Source organism: Hydra viridissima, unplaced genomic scaffold, assembly GCF_058129835.1.
Source record: "Hydra viridissima isolate aposymbiotic clone 2 unplaced genomic scaffold, HvirCarnegie_v1 scaffold_8, whole genome shotgun sequence".
NCBI lineage: Eukaryota > Metazoa > Cnidaria > Hydrozoa > Anthoathecata > Hydridae > Hydra > Hydra viridissima.
The window spans coordinates 1104052-1122975 of NW_028324307.1; the positions used below are offsets into that span (position 1 = coordinate 1104052).

General features: G+C 27.6%; 3 protein-coding genes and 1 pseudogene across 4 annotated transcripts; all 4 read right to left on the reverse strand.

Annotated features, from left to right (window-relative positions):
- Positions 1–87: 87 nt before the first annotated feature.
- LOC149884435 (uncharacterized) lies at positions 88–1612 on the reverse strand. 2 transcript variants are annotated; one of them, XM_090094842.1, is made up of 5 exons: positions 1359–1612; positions 1090–1152; positions 686–729; positions 513–528; positions 88–289 (listed from the first exon to the last, which is right to left on the reverse strand). In XM_090094842.1, the coding sequence occupies exons 1-5, from the start codon at positions 1476–1478 to the stop codon at positions 200–202; spliced, it is 333 nt and encodes a 110-aa protein (XP_089950968.1). In that variant the 5' UTR covers positions 1479–1612; the 3' UTR covers positions 88–199. The 2 variants fall into 2 exon arrangements, with proteins under 2 accessions (XP_089950968.1, XP_089950969.1); XM_090094843.1 differs by having other exon boundaries at positions 513–533; positions 1359–1563.
- A 549-nt stretch (positions 1613–2161) lies between these two features.
- Positions 2162–12138, reverse strand: LOC145186867 (G protein-coupled receptor 157-like). Its single transcript, XM_090094838.1, has 4 exons — positions 11446–12138; positions 11204–11319; positions 6325–6540; positions 2162–3052 (listed from the first exon to the last, which is right to left on the reverse strand). Exons 1-4 carry the CDS (start codon positions 11930–11932, stop codon positions 2882–2884), a joined length of 990 nt encoding a protein of 329 aa, XP_089950964.1. The 5' UTR covers positions 11933–12138; the 3' UTR covers positions 2162–2881.
- LOC149884436 (uncharacterized) lies at positions 7508–10375 on the reverse strand (annotated as a pseudogene).
- Positions 12139–12634: 496 nt separating the features above from the next.
- LOC145186868 (autophagy protein 12-like) lies at positions 12635–13310 on the reverse strand. Its single transcript, XM_080063159.2, has one exon. It carries the CDS (start codon positions 13308–13310, stop codon positions 12903–12905), a length of 408 nt encoding a protein of 135 aa, XP_079919285.2. The 3' UTR covers positions 12635–12902.
- Between the last annotated feature and the right edge of the window lie 5614 nt (positions 13311–18924).

Genomic DNA, 18924 nt, shown 5'->3' on the forward strand with positions numbered 1-18924 from the left:
AAAATGAAGTAAATTGAATTCAAAATATTAATCATGAACAGAAATAAAATCCAAATAAAGTTTATCCTAAAAAAAACGGCTAGAAAGTATGAAAACTAAATATTTTACACAACTCAAAAACACATAGCTGCAATTTAGTTCAAATTTTATTTGAGAAGCTGAAAAACAGTGAACTGCACTTTTGAAAAAGTGATGAATGTTAGTCAAGAATTACTATGGTAACACAGAAAATATTCAAATCTTTAGTATGCTGTTTAACTTGGTTTGAATGGATCTGATGTTTTGTAACCTAAATTAAATAAGAGTGAGGGTAAAACATAACTTTAAATACAAAACATTATCACATTAATTATAAACTTGTAAAACATTACCACATTAATTATAAACTTGTAAAACATTATAAAATAAATTATAAACTTAAAAAACATCATTTAACTTAGAAAACTGTTAAACAGTACAATTTAAATTATAAATTCATAAAACATAATAACATAAATTGAGAAAGATCTTACCCAACTTCCATTGCAACTGCTCTAAATACAAATATGCAATAGTAAAAAAAAAATTACTTATAATATTTAAAGATTATTTATAATTACAAAATAAATGTATTACAAATTATTTTCAATAGTTTAAGGATAAACAAAAAAAAAAAAACAAAAAAAAAAAAAACAAAAAAACAAACTGGTCAGATAATCTTTCTGTTGTTTTTTGTAGAAGATGAAGATTCTATAAACAAAAATAATCTGAAATATCAAGTTACGAGTGCAGCAACTATTTAAAAAATGTTAATAAGTAATACTGTTATACTGAATATATAAAAATAATGTGCATATATAATAACAACAATTTCATTATTGATGATGATGATGATGATGATGATGATGATGATGATGATGATGATGATGATGATGATGATGATGATAAAAATAATAATAATAGTAATAATAATAATAATAATAATAGTAATAATAATAATAATAATAATAATAATAATAATAATAATAATAATAATAATAATAATAATAATAATAATAATAATAATAATAAAAATAATAGTAATAATAACAATGATAATAATAACAATACCTGACATGTGTTAGATATATTATTATCTAACAGTGCAAACTGTTTTGTGGTTTGTTGTAGAACCTTCAAACAAAAGAACTCTATTACTAAAATTATATGATTGGGAATATAAAATCCTCAACCTTCTTTCTCTATATTTTTTTAACAATAACAGACTTATAAACAGAATTTTTACAAATAAATTACACACAACAGGTAAATAAGTAATAATTACTAAAATAAAATGTTAATTACTAAAATACTACAATAAAAATGAAAGAAAAAAAAACCTCTTTTGTTTTTGAACTTTTTGTAATTGCTTGAGAAAGTTTTCCAGAATCAATCAATGCTGCGGTTAATCTTTCAGTAATCCTTACTTTTACTTCCACATTCTGGTATTCAGAACTCATTGAACTGTTCGTTGGTAAACTTGAGAAACTTTCTATTTAGTAATTTTTTCTTAAAGAGAATTTCTTTTCATGATATTGGTAACATGATATTGCTAACATGTTTTCATCTTAATAGCATAATAGTCACAAATGATGGTCAAAAAATCATAAAAAATACTTTACTTACAAAAAAAACAACAAAAAGTTAAGCATAGGGTGATCAATCTTAAAAGTAAAATATTTAAACTTAAATATTTAAGTTTTTAAAGATATTCAAAAGTTTAAAATGATTTCTTGTTTAATGTAAGTTGTTCCTTAAAGTTACAATGGCCTGTTGTTCCTTAAAGTTACTGTTGTTCTGTTGTATATTGGTCTATTTTTAACTCCTTACTTATAAAAAAACTCAACTAATCAAATTTAAAACACTTAAATAGGATTTCTGTTGGGTAAAATTTTTGCAAAATTTTTGCAAAAATTTTACAACCAATATAATTGTAAACCCACTATTATTTTTTGTATATTGGAATTGTTTCAAAAACTAAACCCATAAAAATCTGTGAGAAAAATCCAATGAGAAAGTAAAGTAATTAAATCCTTTGGCCTCACAATTTCCAGGATTCAGCTGCAGGCACAGTAGGGATAGCCTGCACCCTTTCCTCTATGCTCCAGCTTGGTTATAATTGAGTCCCAAAAACTATCAAAAATACAATATTTAAATACTTAGTAAGCTATTATTACAACAAAATCTGAATATCTTAATAACGATAATATATTATCAATATTAAAATATATCTTCAAAAAAATGTTCAACTTAAACACTACTATATGTTAATGAGAGGGTTTTAACATGTATCTTTTTGCCTCACTGACCTGTAATCTAATTTATTGGTAGTGAAAAAAAGCCACAAAAGTCAATTGGCTTGATTAGTGTGCATAATTTGAAACTGGTCAACTACTAATTCATAATCAATTACTAACTTTTATTTATAAAAACTAGAAAAAACTTTTTGAAATAAAAAAAATTCTTTGTATTGATATAAAATATTGTACATACATACATACATACATACATACATACATACATACATACATACATACATACATACATACATACATACATACATACATACGTTACATCCCAAACTTTAGGGTTCTACAAAATTACAAAAGAAAAAAAAACTTATAATACAAAGTTAAAAAAGAATTTTTTACCTTTAAAAATAAATTTATGACATAATTTAATGTGTTTGCTTTTTATATAAAAATAATTTTTTTATTCACACATTTTATAACAATAATCTATTAAAATATTATTAACATGTTTTAATGATAACACGATCATAAAAATTTAAATGTCATAGAATTCAAGAAACTTATACAACATAAGATGTTAGAAAATTAAGTCTGAAAACTTATCAAGATTGCTATGTAAGAAAATTTTGGTTAACCATCATGGAACCTTGATTAACAACTTCACTAGCAGGTGTGCGTTTACAGCAACTGTAGAACCAACTCTTAATAAGGTTTTTCACTTTAGGTGTTAGAAAACAAAACAAAAAACCATTTACAGCACCTTGCAGATTGTCACCCATACCCTAAAGATAAATAAAAGTTCAATGTATAATTAATATCAATTTAGTGTGGTCAGGATTTCATCAATATACAAGGCCTAACACAGCACAAAATATATTGTGAAAAAAGACAAGGTCTAAGCACAGCAGGTGTCGTACATATATCAATCTACTTTTTCTCAAGTAAGTTTAGTTTATACAAGCAGCTGGTGAAGTCTTTGTAGTTTGTTCAAAATACTTACAAAACTAAAATCTTTAAAATCAAGTAAAGATTTAAAGTTATCAACAAAATAATTTGACTTAAGTTTAAGTTAAAATCTTTAAACTTCATTTTTTAAAATTAAAAAATCATTTAAAATTCAAACCAAAATTTCAAATTCAAAAGCAAAAAGAAAAATTTTTAGTTTTTAACAAAAAGTTTCAGTTTTTTGTTTGGTTTTGTTTGATTTTTTTGGCAGCTCATTTTTAAATTAATTTTGATTTCAACTAAACATCTCATAACTAAATAATGAAATTAAATTCCATAAATAATGAAAATAAGAATTTTAATGGTTCATAAAAGTTATGTTCACACTTTTTTGCAGGCATTTTATGTTGCAAAGCTAATTTTTGAGATTTTTTTAAGTAACATTTTTGATTTTTTTAAAAAATCACTTCTGCATTTTTGCTAATACAGAATGAGAAAACTTGCAAAAACAAATCACAACGTCTTAGACTTAGTTGGCAGGAACATCAAGAAAAAAAAGTTTATAAAAATACGTAAAGCAACAATTTTTTTTAATATGTTTTTGCTGGATATTTCATTTTTTTAATGTTTTTTTTTTATGTTTTAGGAAAACACTACAAGAACTTTAAGTATAACAATCCAGTATTCACATAATATTTGTTCTAATGCTTTTAAAATTCCAAATAATTTTCCAACTCTATCCCAAAACAACACGCTTAAAAAATTAAAGCTGCCCTATAAATAATAGTTTTATGAAGTATGAGTTGTAAAATGTAATATTGAATATTTTGTAAAAAAAACTTTAAGGGCTAAAAAATAAAATGTTTTTGTAAAAGAAATTTTAAGGATTTTTTCCTTCTGTTTAAAAAAAAATATCAACAAATTATTTTCTCATTCCATTTTTTTCATACATATAAATTCAAAAACAAAATTAAAAAAAAAAATCCTGATCTCTCTGCCCATTTAAGTATGACACTTATAATTTTCCCACAACTTTGGACTAAAATGACTTTTTAAAATGACTAGGTGATAGAAGGGTAAGATTCCAAAACTCCCTAACTGAATCTTGATGCTCTTTCTTTCCCTGAACTCATAGACTAGATTACTGAACTGGTTTAGGAGCTAAATTTCACATACAACATAACTAATTAGAAGTTAAAGAAAGTTGAAAATGCTTTGGTCAGTTTTTTTACAATCTTGTGAAAGAATTGTAAAAAAACTGAGCAAAGCAGTAGCAGTTTGTGAATATAAGAGACAAGATGGCTTTATCAGTAAAAGATTACAGCACAGATATACTATTCCCACCTTGAATTCCAATTTTTCCAAAAACTATTTTTTTAACATAGCAAGTATAGGTTTTTTAAAATTAAATTCCTTGGATATTTATTTTAGCAATATGTTTTAAAATATTTAAATTTAAATGCTTTGACTTCTGTTTGCATTTTGCATTATTTATTTAAACCGATTCAATATTTTGGTTCGTTATTTATTGGAAAAAATTATTTTGAAAAAAGTGTATAAAAAAAAATGTTGCTTAAAAATACCCACCCCATGATAAACATATTTTAATTATATACTTTTTTAAACTACAAAATTATCAAGAGAATGGCCTGTGTGGTTGGCGCTGTTGTTCATTTTAAGTATAAGAAACCCAAACAAAATATGTGTAAGCATACATGTATATAACATGTATAAATATCTGTAAGCATACATGCTTTGTGTTAACACATCTATCCCATGAGTTAAGACATATATACCATGAGTTAACACACCTGCAGAATTTGTATTTTATATCTTAGAATTGTTATATATTTACAATTAAAAAATGAAAAAACACGTATCTAGTTATCACATAAAAGAAAAAAGAAATTGTAATCTTTTATTAGGGGGCAATCAGGAAATTAACTCTGCTAAGAAAGTCTTAAACCTCAAATTATATCCTCAAAAAAGTTAAGAATCAAGAGCTCTTTTTACAGATAATAAATCATTTTAAACTATTGAAACTAGAGCTTATTGTGTGCTGCACTGACATTGAAAGACTTACTGAAGAGCTTTGGCTGAAAGAAATCAGGTGAATATGCTATCAAAATTGGGATTGATAGAGGTCTTAAAAGCGAATATCTTTCTTGTTTTAAAAAATGAGTGAATTTTGTTATAATATGCATCAAAAGATCTGGATAATAAAGCACAAATATTTGTTAAAATATCCAGTTTCAATCCAACACCAATGGAAGATTCAGTGGTGATTATGCTATCAAGATTGGGATTGATGGAGGAATCTCTCAAAGTTTTAAAAAAAAGAGCACAACTTCAAAGAGAAAAGAAGGTTCAGACCAGAAAAGAAAAAAAAATTTATGATTCCTTTGCAAAGAAGTTTAAGATGAAGGAGTAAAAAAGCTTTTCACAAACTTTTTTTTTTTTTTTTTTAATGCTAATCCAGACATAAGATATATATGAAATAAACAAGGAAGAACTACCCATTGATTCCAATATGCATTACTATCCTGTTGTTGATAATGGAAAGCAACTTTGTAATGAGAACATTACAATGTTGGGTATGAACTCCACACACTGATATCACCAACTAATGTCAAATGTTTTTCAGTTAAAGTGGGATAATTCATTACTGTAAAAATTTATTGGATATATGAATGTTTTCAGTACTAATGAATCAACTTTATATTATATTAAATGGAAGAAAGTGTTTGCCTCTAACAGTAACTATTGGGTATTGTCAAAGCAATCACTGTTAGTAGCAACTACTATCTTCCATTTAAAATAACAAATATATATAAAATATTTGGATGACACCTGCTTGCAGATAATAAATTCAATATTAATGAACCCATGCATAGGCTAAGTTAAGCCTGGTTACTTCTTCAGTAACAACTTTTCAGTCAATGAATTGATATTTAATATAAAAAAGATTATATTTAGGATATGATAATTATATTTAGGATATGATAATTATGTTTAGGATATGATAGTTGTACACATAGCAAAGGCTTTTAAAAATTCAATGATTCAGTTTTTATTTTGACATCAGCATTAAAAAGCTCTTTTTACTTACTTGCATTACTAAGAGGAACTTTTCAAAATCTGAAATTGATGCAGATTCTGTTTTGTTGTGGTGGACATTGTATACAAAAATGAAAAATCTTAATGTTCCCCAGATGCGCATTAAAATAAACAATAGAGGGATTATCATCAGTTTCCTGTCTAATGATCGAGCTGCAATCACTGTTTGTGGTCTCAAGAAAGGTGTTGATTCCTCATTTTGGTTTACCTAAAATTATAATAAAATAAAAAATAATGCTAAAATATAAAATCAGCCTCCTGAACTTCAATGATCAAGGCCAATAAAAAAAACAAAAAACAAATAACCTAATGTGAAAACTCCTTTCTAATTGAAAACTTAATTTTAAAATTTCAAATGTCACAAACAAGTTTTCAGGGAAGTCAAATTAAATACCACGTCTTTATTCTTCTTATAACACTGTATTTTTACCAATGAATTTTAAGGAATACAACTGTTTAAGATATATTTGGACAAATCAGCTGCATGGAACCATAGACATAGAATAATAAAATTAAATAAGGGTCAGATCATTATATTTCAACGCTTGGCCTATGGGGCACCATCTCTGATTTTCCTGATTTTTACATATCATTATCTACATTACTTAAATAGGTTAAAGTTGCAATTTCAGAGTTGCAAGTGCAGCAGTTTAAAAATTACAGCCTTATTAACACTCTTTGGTGACCTCCCTCAGTTTCTCAATTGGCAAAAATAGACAACTTTAAAGTCTTATAACTTTTTTCTAACTTTCAACAAGTGACTCATTTTTTCTAGAACTATTTTCTGGATATTTCTGTCTTAAAAGCAGTGATTTTTATTAACTTGTATCATAGAAAAAAACTATAACCTCAAATTTGTAAAGATTTTGAAAAATGCTAAAAAAATGGCAAAATGAAGTTAACTGTAGCCTTTTTCTATTCATCAACAAGTTCATACATGCTAGTTTTCTGATTAGCTACTTTTGTTTGGAACAAATGAGCCAAATATAAAGAGCTCATTACATTTTAGAAATCAAATATATCCAAAATACATAATCCACTCAACTAAAATGTCCCATTTTCAGTCATTTGGGGATAACTTGTGATTTTTCTAACACTTTGTATTGATCTAGTATTAACAGCAAGTAAGACCATTAGGCCTAACTGTGTAAAAATGTACACACTATAAACTCGTCATGTTTACATCAAAAATGGCAGCATTTTCAATAATTAGGGTTAAATAGCATTATTGGAAGCTAGTGCCCCTCCAACCAGCCTCCTGGCCTATGTAAGGGATGCAACCTACTATTATTTGTAGTTTGTTTTACAAAATTTTATATAATTGCTATGAAACTATTTCTAGTGCAGCATTGTTATTTATGTCAAAAACAAAATTATCCTTTTTTCAGAATTCTTGTATATTCCCTTAATAATGATAATACATAATAATGTAGTAGATAATTGAAAACAAATACATATGATAATTCTTTTCATCTTTACTTTAACAGGATAGGAGTAAAAAGCTCTAGTGTTTTTGAGCTCAGGCTCATGTAATGTGGCAATAATGTCACTAACTGGATGGCAATGCATATCTGTTGTTATTAGATACTTGGAATAATTGCCAGCTTTTTACAAACAGCTAACACAAACCATTTTACCTTTAAGATCAGCTATCTTTCCAGGGACAAATTCACCAAAATAATTCTCTAATACCCAATCATTAATATTGATATCAGTATTCATTGGTTTTTGTGTATTAACGCAAGTATCTTCCAGCATGTGAGAAATGTCACATGCAGTGCTCATTGATGTTACATAAACTTTTAAACAGCATGATTAAGGTGAGAAATAACTATATGAGCAAGTTCCTTTTGTAGCAGGAACATTTTCAAATCATTTAGCAAGTACTTCATGTGTAATAGCAGCTGTTTTGGTTTCAGAAATGTAGAGAAGTCTGAAAAAAATTTATCATAAATCATAACTCTTTTTCAAAAAACCTATTTAGTAAGCTCCAGTTTTAACAAATCCTTTTCTATACAATTTTCTTTAAAAAACTTTTTAATAGCAAAACTCTTTTCACTGTACCACCTATTTCATCACATGCCTTTTTTCAATGTGCAGTCCCAAAAAAAATGCCAATCTGCTTTTGGTTCATTTCAAGGGCTGAAAACAGTTTGGCTAGAATAGGTAATTGTTAATCATAATTTTTTGAAAATATTATGATATAAAATTTAACTTACCTAAAATTTTCAGCAAAATCCATTTTCATAATACATTCCTTTGGCTTCATGTTTTCTTTTATCTACTTTAAAAAGCATATCAGAGCTTTTAACTATTGTTTCTTAGGAGCACTTATCAGTCTTCAATGATTGCTTATAAGTTATTTCATTTGCTGAATCCCATACCAATTCATTTAATTTTTTTCAATTCTCTCTTTTCTATGACGCTTCTCACACTCATGAAGCATACATGGTTTATTTTCTATTGAACATATAGCTAAGGCCATCAAATCTTTCAAACTTAATTCATTTAATGCTTTTACCATAAAATTTTGATTTTGATGGTTGATACAAACACATGTGCATGCCAGATTTTCCAGCAACAATACAATATTATGGCCTTAACAGAGTAAATGATGTTAGTTCCACCTTAACTATACTATTGCATTTTGATTCTTTTAACCATTTCTGGTAAAGTTCTGAAAGATTACATAATTTGAGTTGCTTCTGAATGTGTTGTCTACCACCAACTATCTTATAATAATATAATCCTTTGCTCTTGGCAATAACCAGCTGCTACTATCATCCTCATAAAAGTTGACAATTTGATTTAAAACTTCAGTAGCCTATTTTTTAGGATTTCTTATGTCTGTTGATCTCTCACCAAGGATTCCTTTAACATCCCACAAAGCTCTAGCTTGCTTCACCATATATTGAGTTGTTTTAAATTCATTTATTGTTTCCTGAGTAGTTCAGTGGACTGGAACTTAAGTGAGCAATTTTTGTGTGTGTGAAATATTGATCTCATGATGAAAGTTTTGTTTAAGCTGTGCAATAAAATTTAAAGAGAATCTATTGAATGTACTAATTTGTGGCTCCTCTTGTTCAGATGCATTCAACGATTCATTTAGTAATTTCACTTTCTTTTTTATTTTATTGTCTATTTTTAGCATACTTATGCTGGATGATCTTTTAATTAGAGACATACCAAATTAAATAAAACAAGAATTTATAGTATCAACTTGTATAACAGAGTATTCAGGTGATATGTAATCTAGGTTGTCTCTCATCAACTTCTTCTCTTGATTTTTCTTACACAACCAAAACATACGTTTTCCCCAGGAACTAAATTAGAGTTCATTTGATTGATGCTCTAGACAGTCATCAGGTTTCCTTTAACAATCTTACAAAATTTATTTGAACAAAACATCAAAACAATTTTATAATGACTTGATTAATCTTGTTCTAATTCATTTTGCCAGTAATGCATCAATCGACTGTCCTACTTTTGCCTGAATTATTAGCAGTTCAATCAAATATTAAAAAAAAAAATTTAATAAATAATTAAATTACAACTTTAAGATTAACTAAAATTAATTTCGAGTATCACATTTGAACAATAATGCAGGATTCTACATAGTTACTACTCCTTTAATTGTGCCCCTATCCAGTATAAAGACCAGATCAGGGAGGAAGCAACTGACCATATCTTTTTTTTTTTAAGAAATGACTTACATCCTTCACATGGGCCAGGAGGCTGGTTAGAGGGGGGCACTGATTTCCAATAACGCTATTCAACCCTAATTATTGAAAAATAGGGTTATTAAAAACTGCTGCCATTTTTGATGTAAACATGACAAGTTTATAGTGTGTACATTTTTATACAGTTAGGCCTAATGGTCTTACGTGCTGTTAATATTAGATCATTACAAAGAGAAAAAACTTTTTTAAAGAAAATTATATAGAAAAGGATTTGTTAAAACTGGAGCTTACTTGCTTTTAATATTAGATCAATACAAAGTGTTAGAAAAATCACAAGTTATCCCCAAATGACTGAAAATGGGACATTTTAGTTGAGTGGATTATGTATTTTGGATATATTTGATTTCTAAAATGTAATGAGCTGTTTACATTTTGCTCATTTGTTCCAAACAAAAGTAGCTAATCAGAAAACTAACATGTATGAACTTGTTGATGAATAGAAAAAGGCTACAGTTAACTTCATTTTGCCATTTTTTTAGCATTTTTCAAAATCTTTACAAATTTGAGGTTATAGTTTTTTTCTATGATACAAGTAATTAAAAAAAACTGCTTTTAAGACAGAAATATCCAGAAAATAGTTCTAGAAAAAATGAGTCACTTGTTGAAAGTTAGAAAAAAGTTATGACTTTAAAGTTGTCTATTTTTACCAATCGAGAAACTGAGGGGGGCCACCCAAGAGTGTTTATAAGGCTGTAATTTCTAAACTGCTGCACTTGCAACTCTGAAATTGCAACTTTAACCTATTTAAGTAATGTAGATTATGATATGTAAAAATCAGGAAAATCAGAGATGGTGCCCCATAGGCCAATTGTTGAAATATAATGATCTGATCCATAACACAATATGAAAGAGTTTGAAAGTTAGATGAATTTATAACAAGGCCTTCAATTGTTTCTGGAAAGACACTGAATTTGTCTTTGTATTACTCAGCAAAAACAAAAAATTCTTTTTTTAAAGCTTACAGTGAACTGTTTGTGTTGATGAATTCTCTAAAACTGTATCTTATTGAAATTGTTTCATGACACATTTCTAATAAAATTAATTCATGAAACGGAGGCATTTCTATTACAACATGCCAAAAAAAATTAATGATTTTTTTTTAACTCCCTATATTGAGGTTTAAATGCATACCGTTTTTTCTAGATGTACTTTAATCCAAATATAGATAACAGAAAGCAATACATAAGAAAAGATTTCGATTCCTTTTGCATCCAAAACCATCCACAAAATTCTATCAGGCATTTTGTCTATTTTTTTTTTAAAGTAAAAGATAAAAAAAAAAGATAAAACTGAAAACCAAAAATATTTTTTGCTTTAAAAACAAACAAACAAAAAAAAGAAATATGATTAAAAAAACAACTCATGCAATTCACCTGATGCATCAATCCAACACCAGCCAGATGAAACTGCATCACCACTGTTTCCCAATTTATTTAATTTAAGTGCAATAATATTGAGTATGACAGGAACACCCCAGCAAATAGTATGGAACAATGGAAAAAGTTTCATTGCGAGTGCATGATTTTCTTGAACAAAAATTATAAACAGAAATACAGCTAAAGCAATAGTCCACAACAAAGAAGACATAAGAGACGTTGTGCTAATAAAACTTTGTGTAAGGCAGAAATAATCAGTTTCTTTTGGTTCAAAAAATAACCCAATAAAATTTGGAACTGCAGTGAGAAAGTCTGCAATACTTATGAAAACAATAATTCTTCTAATAGCAGTGCGAATGTCTTTGCAGAAAATATATGTTAAAATAATGAGCAAGGACCCAACAGCTGATAATGTTGTTGCTAGACCAACAAAAACCTTGTTTATGTTTCCCATTGCAAACTTTTGAGCAGGATTTAATACCATTTTTGCTAAAACTTAAAAGAATATTCAAGTACTAGGATTAATGCTAATATATTATCTTAATTTTTTTAAAAATAAACTTCAGTAAAGATATCCCAATACGAATTTACATTTAAATATTTACTTAGAGAGTCAAGGAAATATTTATTACACTAAAAACTAAAAATGTTTTAATAATAATAAAACAAAGTAAAAAACAACATTTTTTTTTTATGACGTTATTTTTTTTAACTGAAAATCAATCACCAACTGTTAACTTAAAATATTTTCACATTTATAAATTTTATGTAACAATGATTGATATGTTAACAAGCTAACTATTCATGTTCCCTTCATTAAAAACTTCTGAAAACTTCTTGCCCATTTAAATCTATTTTTCAACAAATTATCTAAATAGGAAAAAAACATAAATGGAAAGATCTGTCAAGGATAACTACATGCTCTAAATTTGAAAATTAACTTTATTGCTAAATTGGTTAACAATTTTCCCAACACATTTTAGCTATTAAAATAGTTATAAATTTTCTTGTTAATTTGCTGAGAAAAGCAATTAGTTGAGATGACACTACCAAAGGTACTGTTCCAAAAAGGTTTAAAAATTTCTTTTTATTCATAATAGATGATTATGCATGATGGCTTGAACTGAATTATACTTCATCTGAAAACATTTTTTTAAATTCACTTTGTAGGTAATGGTTATTTTCCTTTTCTTTTCTTATTCTAAAAATGATGTTCATGGAACTAAAAATTAAAAAATTCTTTATTTGTAAACAAAACAAATTTCTTCATTTGTAAAATGTAATGATGAAACGTGAATTTCAAAAACAAAGTTTTTATGAATTTACACCTACTGTTTAAAACTAAATAACTCAATTATTTTAAAGGTATTTATTATTTACAAAGAAATTTTTACAAAACCCTAAATTGATAATCAAAAAAATCCAAAGAAAAACTACTTAGAGGAGGTTACTTGTTAACCCCAAGCCTGTGATTTGCAATAGTGTAAAATAAGTTTACCATCTGTACCAAAGCATTCATATAGATTATTTAAAGTTTGATCAGGAGAGGGTACAAATGTCTGATTGACATACACAAATAAAGATTCAGATGGTTCACATTTAATGTACTTTTTGATAAAATCAATAATATAACTTATTGGTTTAGTTCCATCAACATTCCATCTTTTTTTTTTCATTATGGGTGCATCTCCAGCTGCTTTTAACAAACAATCAACTTTTTTGTCCTTCACATCCAAATGAGACTTAGTTTCTGATTTAGTTTCTGACTTAGTTTCTGTTTGCTGATCTGCATTGTTAATAACAGGTAAATTAGCTGTGGAGGAGACTGCTCCAGTTTCATCGCCTGATTCCAAATCTTCCATATAGTATAGATCTTTTATCTAGCTTGTATATGCATTAAAAACAACTATAGTTATAAAAATTTTTAACATTTTACAATTGTAAAAAGATAGAGATAAAAAAAAAAAAAAAAGAAAAGACGTAATAATTTTTAAAAAGGTAAAAATAATATTATCTTAAAAACAATTTATTTGTTTTTATTTTTGTTGTTGAAAAATGATATAGATTTGAAATACTTCTTTAATAATTTCATTAAAACATTAAATTACCTCACCAATTTAAAACATGTAAATCATACAGAAATATCCTATTTTGGCATCAGAAGGGCCAACTTGGCCATATGGCACAAGCCCCCACTAGAAAAAGGGTTCTAAGGCTTCAAAATATTATATACATAAATTTAACTTTTTACTATCATAAATTACAAGATGTAATTTTCGGTTCTGTTGTAATATTAAATTAGTAAGAGATGTAATATTGAAAATAATGGCTTATTGTTCATTTTCATTTCCTAACTTTACTAATTTGTATCTTAATGAAAACTAAAAAATTATAAACACATCTTACAATATTAAAAAAAAAAAAAACATCCAAAAAATATACTGACCAGTCATGAATATTATATATATATATATATATATATATATATATATATATATATATATATATATATATATATATATATATATATATATATATATATATATATATATATATAACCCAATACAGCAGGGTATGAAGAAAAAAGTTTGTTAATTGCTAAAAAAACTTTTAACCAAATTATCTCACAAAATAATTATTCCTCCCTGACCAGGTCGATCTCATACGCTAAATTCGTTAAATTGCTGACCAATTTATTTTCTTTACTAAGTAAAGAGCAATAAAATCACTGCTATTAAATGAGAAAATAACAAATTGAATCACACTGTGAAATGTCTATCTGTTTCTAGTTTTTTTTATAATTTCTTATTACTTTCACGTGACATCGCGTCCAATTTAGGTTATATTTTCACACATCCCCCTCCTCAATTATAAAAGGGTTGATTTCAAAACAGTCTGAAGAAAGCGCGGACAAATAACCGTTCCGGTCTTGACGTTACGGAATATTTTTAAGTTGTTTTGATTTTAAGCATGATTTAAAGTCATTATGGAGGACAACCAAACTAAACGGGTATACCCGTTTAGTTTGGTTGTCCTCCATAACAATATATTGTTATAAACAATTTAATATTGAAATTGTAATTAATAAATTATCAAGAGTTAATAAGGGAGTTTTTGTCTTATTTCTTTATTTGTTTTTAGTCAAATTTAATGAAAAAAGAAAAAAAAACTGAGGATAAAGCATTGGGAAAATATTCAGGGTTAATCTTAATAAATCAAAATAATCTTAATTCTAAAACTATGGAATAAATTAGACTTTTATATATAATTATATATGATTTATATTTATATAAATTAAAATTTTAACAATTCTCAAACCAAAAGTTAAAAATGGGAAACTTCAATTTCATGGCGTAATCATCTTTTTGGCATTTCAATGAAAATTTATTATAAGTAATGAAGTTGTCAGTTTTTGATCAAAATTTGAAACTTTGAGCAACTCGCTCATCCAACTAAAAATTTCGTTTTCAACCATAACATAAAATTTTCATTTTATATATCAAATATTTTAAAAAATTCTTGAAAAATGCAATATCCTTTAACATTCTTTCAAAATTTAAATCATGTTAATATACACAAAGTTATATGGTTATAAATCGTATAAATTTGTTAAATATGATTTTAACAAATTTATACGATTTTCATAATTTTGCGGCTCTCAACACCGTTTTAACTAAATATTAACGACTTTTAAAGGTTTTCAAAGTTGATTAAAAATTAAAGTTACAACTTTTTTCGGCTTTCATAATCGTTTATCTTTTTTTCGAAGTTTAACGGATTACAACATCGTTTAATTCGAGAAACGTCACCGAACTGACGACTTTCAAAGTTAAACGAAAAATATACGAATTTGAAAACCGAAACTCGATTTTTTTATCTCTAGTTTATAGAGCATTTTTGTCGTTCGAAGTTAGTACTTGTTAAGGTTCGAGTGATAATTACGAAAAACCAAAACATATTTAAAGATTTTCTTTGGAAAATCTTAAAAGATGTTTTGGCTATCAATTAACTGAAAAATGCTAGATTTTTTTTGTTTAAAAGTGTTTTAAAAAATCAAATATTAAAAGTAACATATCCAGTTCGAAGAGCTTCAAATAGTTGATTGTCAATGTTTTATGATGTCAAAGCTGAATCTTTCATTTCAGGGGATGAAGAGATAAGTTGCAGCTTTGAACTTTTTAAAAGATACTCCGGATTTAATTCTTCATAATGATTAAAGGAAGAGGATTAGATTTTTATTGTACTGATGATTGAGAATTTCAAGTTTGTTAGAGCGTTAACAAACTGTAAAGTTAGACTGAAATACACTCAAAGTGTATTCCAGTTTGAGATTTATAGTCTAGTATAAGAAGCTGTTTTATTCGACAATAAATAAAAAAAAGATTGCAATTTTCTTTCTCAGTAAAAATGCTCTAGATGAACGAAACCGAAAGGTCCCATATTCTAGCCTCATTAGCCTAGCGCACTTTGCCTGCCAACGCACAGTGGAGTATTTATACGAAAAAGTTGATTAAAAGTCAATTTTCAAAATTTTTTCAAAATCTGTTTTTATTGGTGCATTGTTAAAGCTTAATAAAGGTTACGTCCCTAAATGGTCATTTCGGTTACCCATCTCCCTCCCACCTTATTGGGGCAGCTTTAAAAATCGAGTAATTGTGGTTCAATTGTTTTTCAACATTCCTGTTGACGAGCATTATTACAAATGGTTTTTTGAGTTTGTGGTTAGTGACAAATTTTAAAAACCATAATGGATATTGAAAAAGAAGGTAAGCTCAATTTTTTGGTATATTTATTTTCTCTATTTTATAAGCTACTGTCACATTTCTCATCAATTATATTTGATGTAAAAAATTTAACGTTTTTTTTATATACACGATATTAAAAAGTGTTTTTGAATATCAATTAAGCCTTATTAAGCTACGAGATTGTGCTTCACGTAAACCTTAGATATTCTATTTACCATTTTAAAAAAAAAAAGTTGCGCATATACGCGCCCTAAGATTTTTTAAGATTTAATTTTTTTAGTCAATAAGGCAAATACAGTTTTTTTGTGATTAAAACTTTTATTTAATTTAATTCATATTTTTATTGTAGAATCTCAAGCTATCACAATAAAGATGACTAGACAATCACTTTATGAAGTCTTGGAGCAAAGTTCCGAGGAAAAATTGGCGACAAATTCGTGTTTTTATTAGAACACCTTAAAAACATAACTAAATGCCCTGCAAATGAAGAAAGTGCACTAAAAACCATTTTGTCACCTTTTAAGTTCCAATTTTAACAAAAATGGGAAAACGCTAGCCGTATAAGAGAGCGTTTTTTAAAAAATAACAAACAATGGCTCAATACTACCATAGCTCTACCAACTTGGACGGTAGCAAAACCCGGCCGACCGTCAAAAGAATTTTGTGAATCGAGTTTACCAACGAGAAGGCGAAAAACAAGGGTTTTAAGGGAACATATACCTTCTGAGCAGTTAATGTATGCTGCTCAAATGAGTCAGGTGCTGCAGGGAACAGTGACGCGTCTAACGTTATAAAGGAAATTTTATTTACACCAACAAAAGCCAAACAATATAGAAAAAGTGACACATCTACTGAAGATATCATTAAAAAGCACACACCATCAGATGCGTTGTCAATTTTTGTGGAAGCTGATATGACTAAAAAACAATATGAAATTATTCATGCAGCCAGCAAGAATATCTATCCATATTATTCACTTATAAAAAAAGTCAAAGAGGAATGTTATCCACCAGAAGAATCGATAACAGTTACAGAAACTTGTTCAGAAATTAAATTACAAGATCTTCTGGATCACACGTCTAGGCGATTATGTTGTTATATGAATGAAATTATTGAAACTTTAAATGAAAAAGAAAGAAATAATTTAGAATTGATTTTGAAATGGGGTTGTGATGGCTCGTAACAATAAACGTTTAAACAAAAATTTCAAAACAGCGATGATAGCGACGCTAACATATTTTAAAGTTCTTTTATTGGTAATAAAATATTGGTAACCAAAAGAAAGTGCTTTGGCAAAACCCAGCACCATCATCTACAAGGTATTGCCGACCAATAAGAATCCGTTTTATTCGGGAGAGCAAAGGCGTAACAAATGATGAAATCAAATACATAGAGAACCAAATAAAAGGCTTGAGAAAAAGTGAAATAATAAACGCTTTTGGTGGTAATTTGCAAATAAAGCATGTATTTCTTTTTGCTATGATTGATGGAAAAGTTTGCAATGCTGCTACAAATACGACATCAACAATGAGATGCTATATATGTGGGAAAACGTCAAAAGATTTTAATGACTTGAATAAAAAAACGACAGAAAGCCGTGAAACACTGAAATTTGGGATATCAATACTGCACGCAAGAATCAGATTTTTTGAATCCTTGCTGCATATGTCTTATAAAATACCAATAAAAAAATGGCAAGCAAGAACAGAAGAAGATAAAAAAATAGTAGCGGAAACAAAACAAAAAGTTCAAAATGCCTTTAAAGATGAATTAGGGCTGTTGGTTGATATTCCTAAGGCTGGATTTGGGAACAGTAATGATGGGAATACATCAAGAAGATTTTTCGCCGATCCCTTAACCGCTTCCCGCATCACAGGGGTTGATATAACTCTTATAGAAAAATGTAATGTCATTTTGGAAACAATTTCGAGTGGGCATCAAATTAATGTAAAAAAATTTGAAAATTTTGCAAATGAGACAGCTAAACTTTATGTTGATTTATATGCATGGCACCCAATGACGCCGACTATGCATAAAGTTTTAAGAGATGGCACCACAATAATTGAACAGGCTATACTGCCTATTGGCCAGCTATCAGAAGAAGCAGCCGAAGCCAGAAACAAACATTTCTATCTTTATCGACAGAATTATGCGAGGAAGTCTTCGCGAGAAAACTGTAATAGAGACATTTTAAACAGACTTCTGCTAACTTCGGATCCTTTGCTAAGCAGTATGAGAAAAAGGCCCCAGACAAAAAGAAAACCGTTCTCCAGTGAGACAATAGGACTCTTGATGCCGGAAACATTAGAAGACTCACAAGCGATGACGATTGACGACATATCAGATATTGATTCGACATATCAGATATTGATTCTGATTGAAAATGATTGCATTGACAAGTACAAAAATATTTTATTTTATTTTGGATTAAATATAGGGCTATAATAATAAATTTAGATTGTTAATTTCAAACTGTTTGGTTGTCAAATCATTTGCCCCTTGTTGCGGATTAACCATAGGATTTAATCCTTTAACGAAAAATAATTCATAACAACAGGTATAACCTAAGGATTAAGTTCAGTAATTAAGAAACCCAGTATAGGTTTAGATGCATCTTTCAAGTGTGATTATCCTTTTTAGTAATATAAATTTAGTTATTTGTCATTATGTTAAATAGTTGTAAAGTTGTAGATATTTGTAAAGTATGTAAGATGTATAAAAATATGTATTT

Excerpts from the sequence above, each read along its gene's own strand:
- LOC149884435 (XM_090094842.1), bottom strand. The coding sequence starts at position 1,478 with ATGAGTTCTGAATACCAGAATGTGGAAGTAAAAGTAAGGATTACTGAA. Across the intron at positions 1,153-1,358 it reads AAAGTTCAAAAACAAAAGAG|GTTCTACAACAAACCACAAA; the intron begins GTTTTTTTTTCT and ends TTTTGTTTGAAG. Across the intron at positions 730-1,089 it reads ATATATCTAACACATGTCAG|AATCTTCATCTTCTACAAAA; the intron begins GTATTGTTATTA and ends TTTTGTTTATAG.
- LOC145186867 (XM_090094838.1), bottom strand. The coding sequence starts at position 11,932 with ATGGTATTAAATCCTGCTCAAAAGTTTGCAATGGGAAACATAAACAAG. Across the intron at positions 6,541-11,203 it reads AAGTACATCTAGAAAAAACG|GTAAACCAAAATGAGGAATC; the intron begins GTATGCATTTAA and ends TTATAATTTTAG. Across the intron at positions 3,053-6,324 it reads AGTTCCTCTTAGTAATGCAA|GGTATGGGTGACAATCTGCA; the intron begins GTAAGTAAAAAG and ends ATTTATCTTTAG.
- LOC145186868 (XM_080063159.2), bottom strand. The coding sequence starts at position 13,310 with ATGGAAGATTTGGAATCAGGCGATGAAACTGGAGCAGTCTCCTCCACA.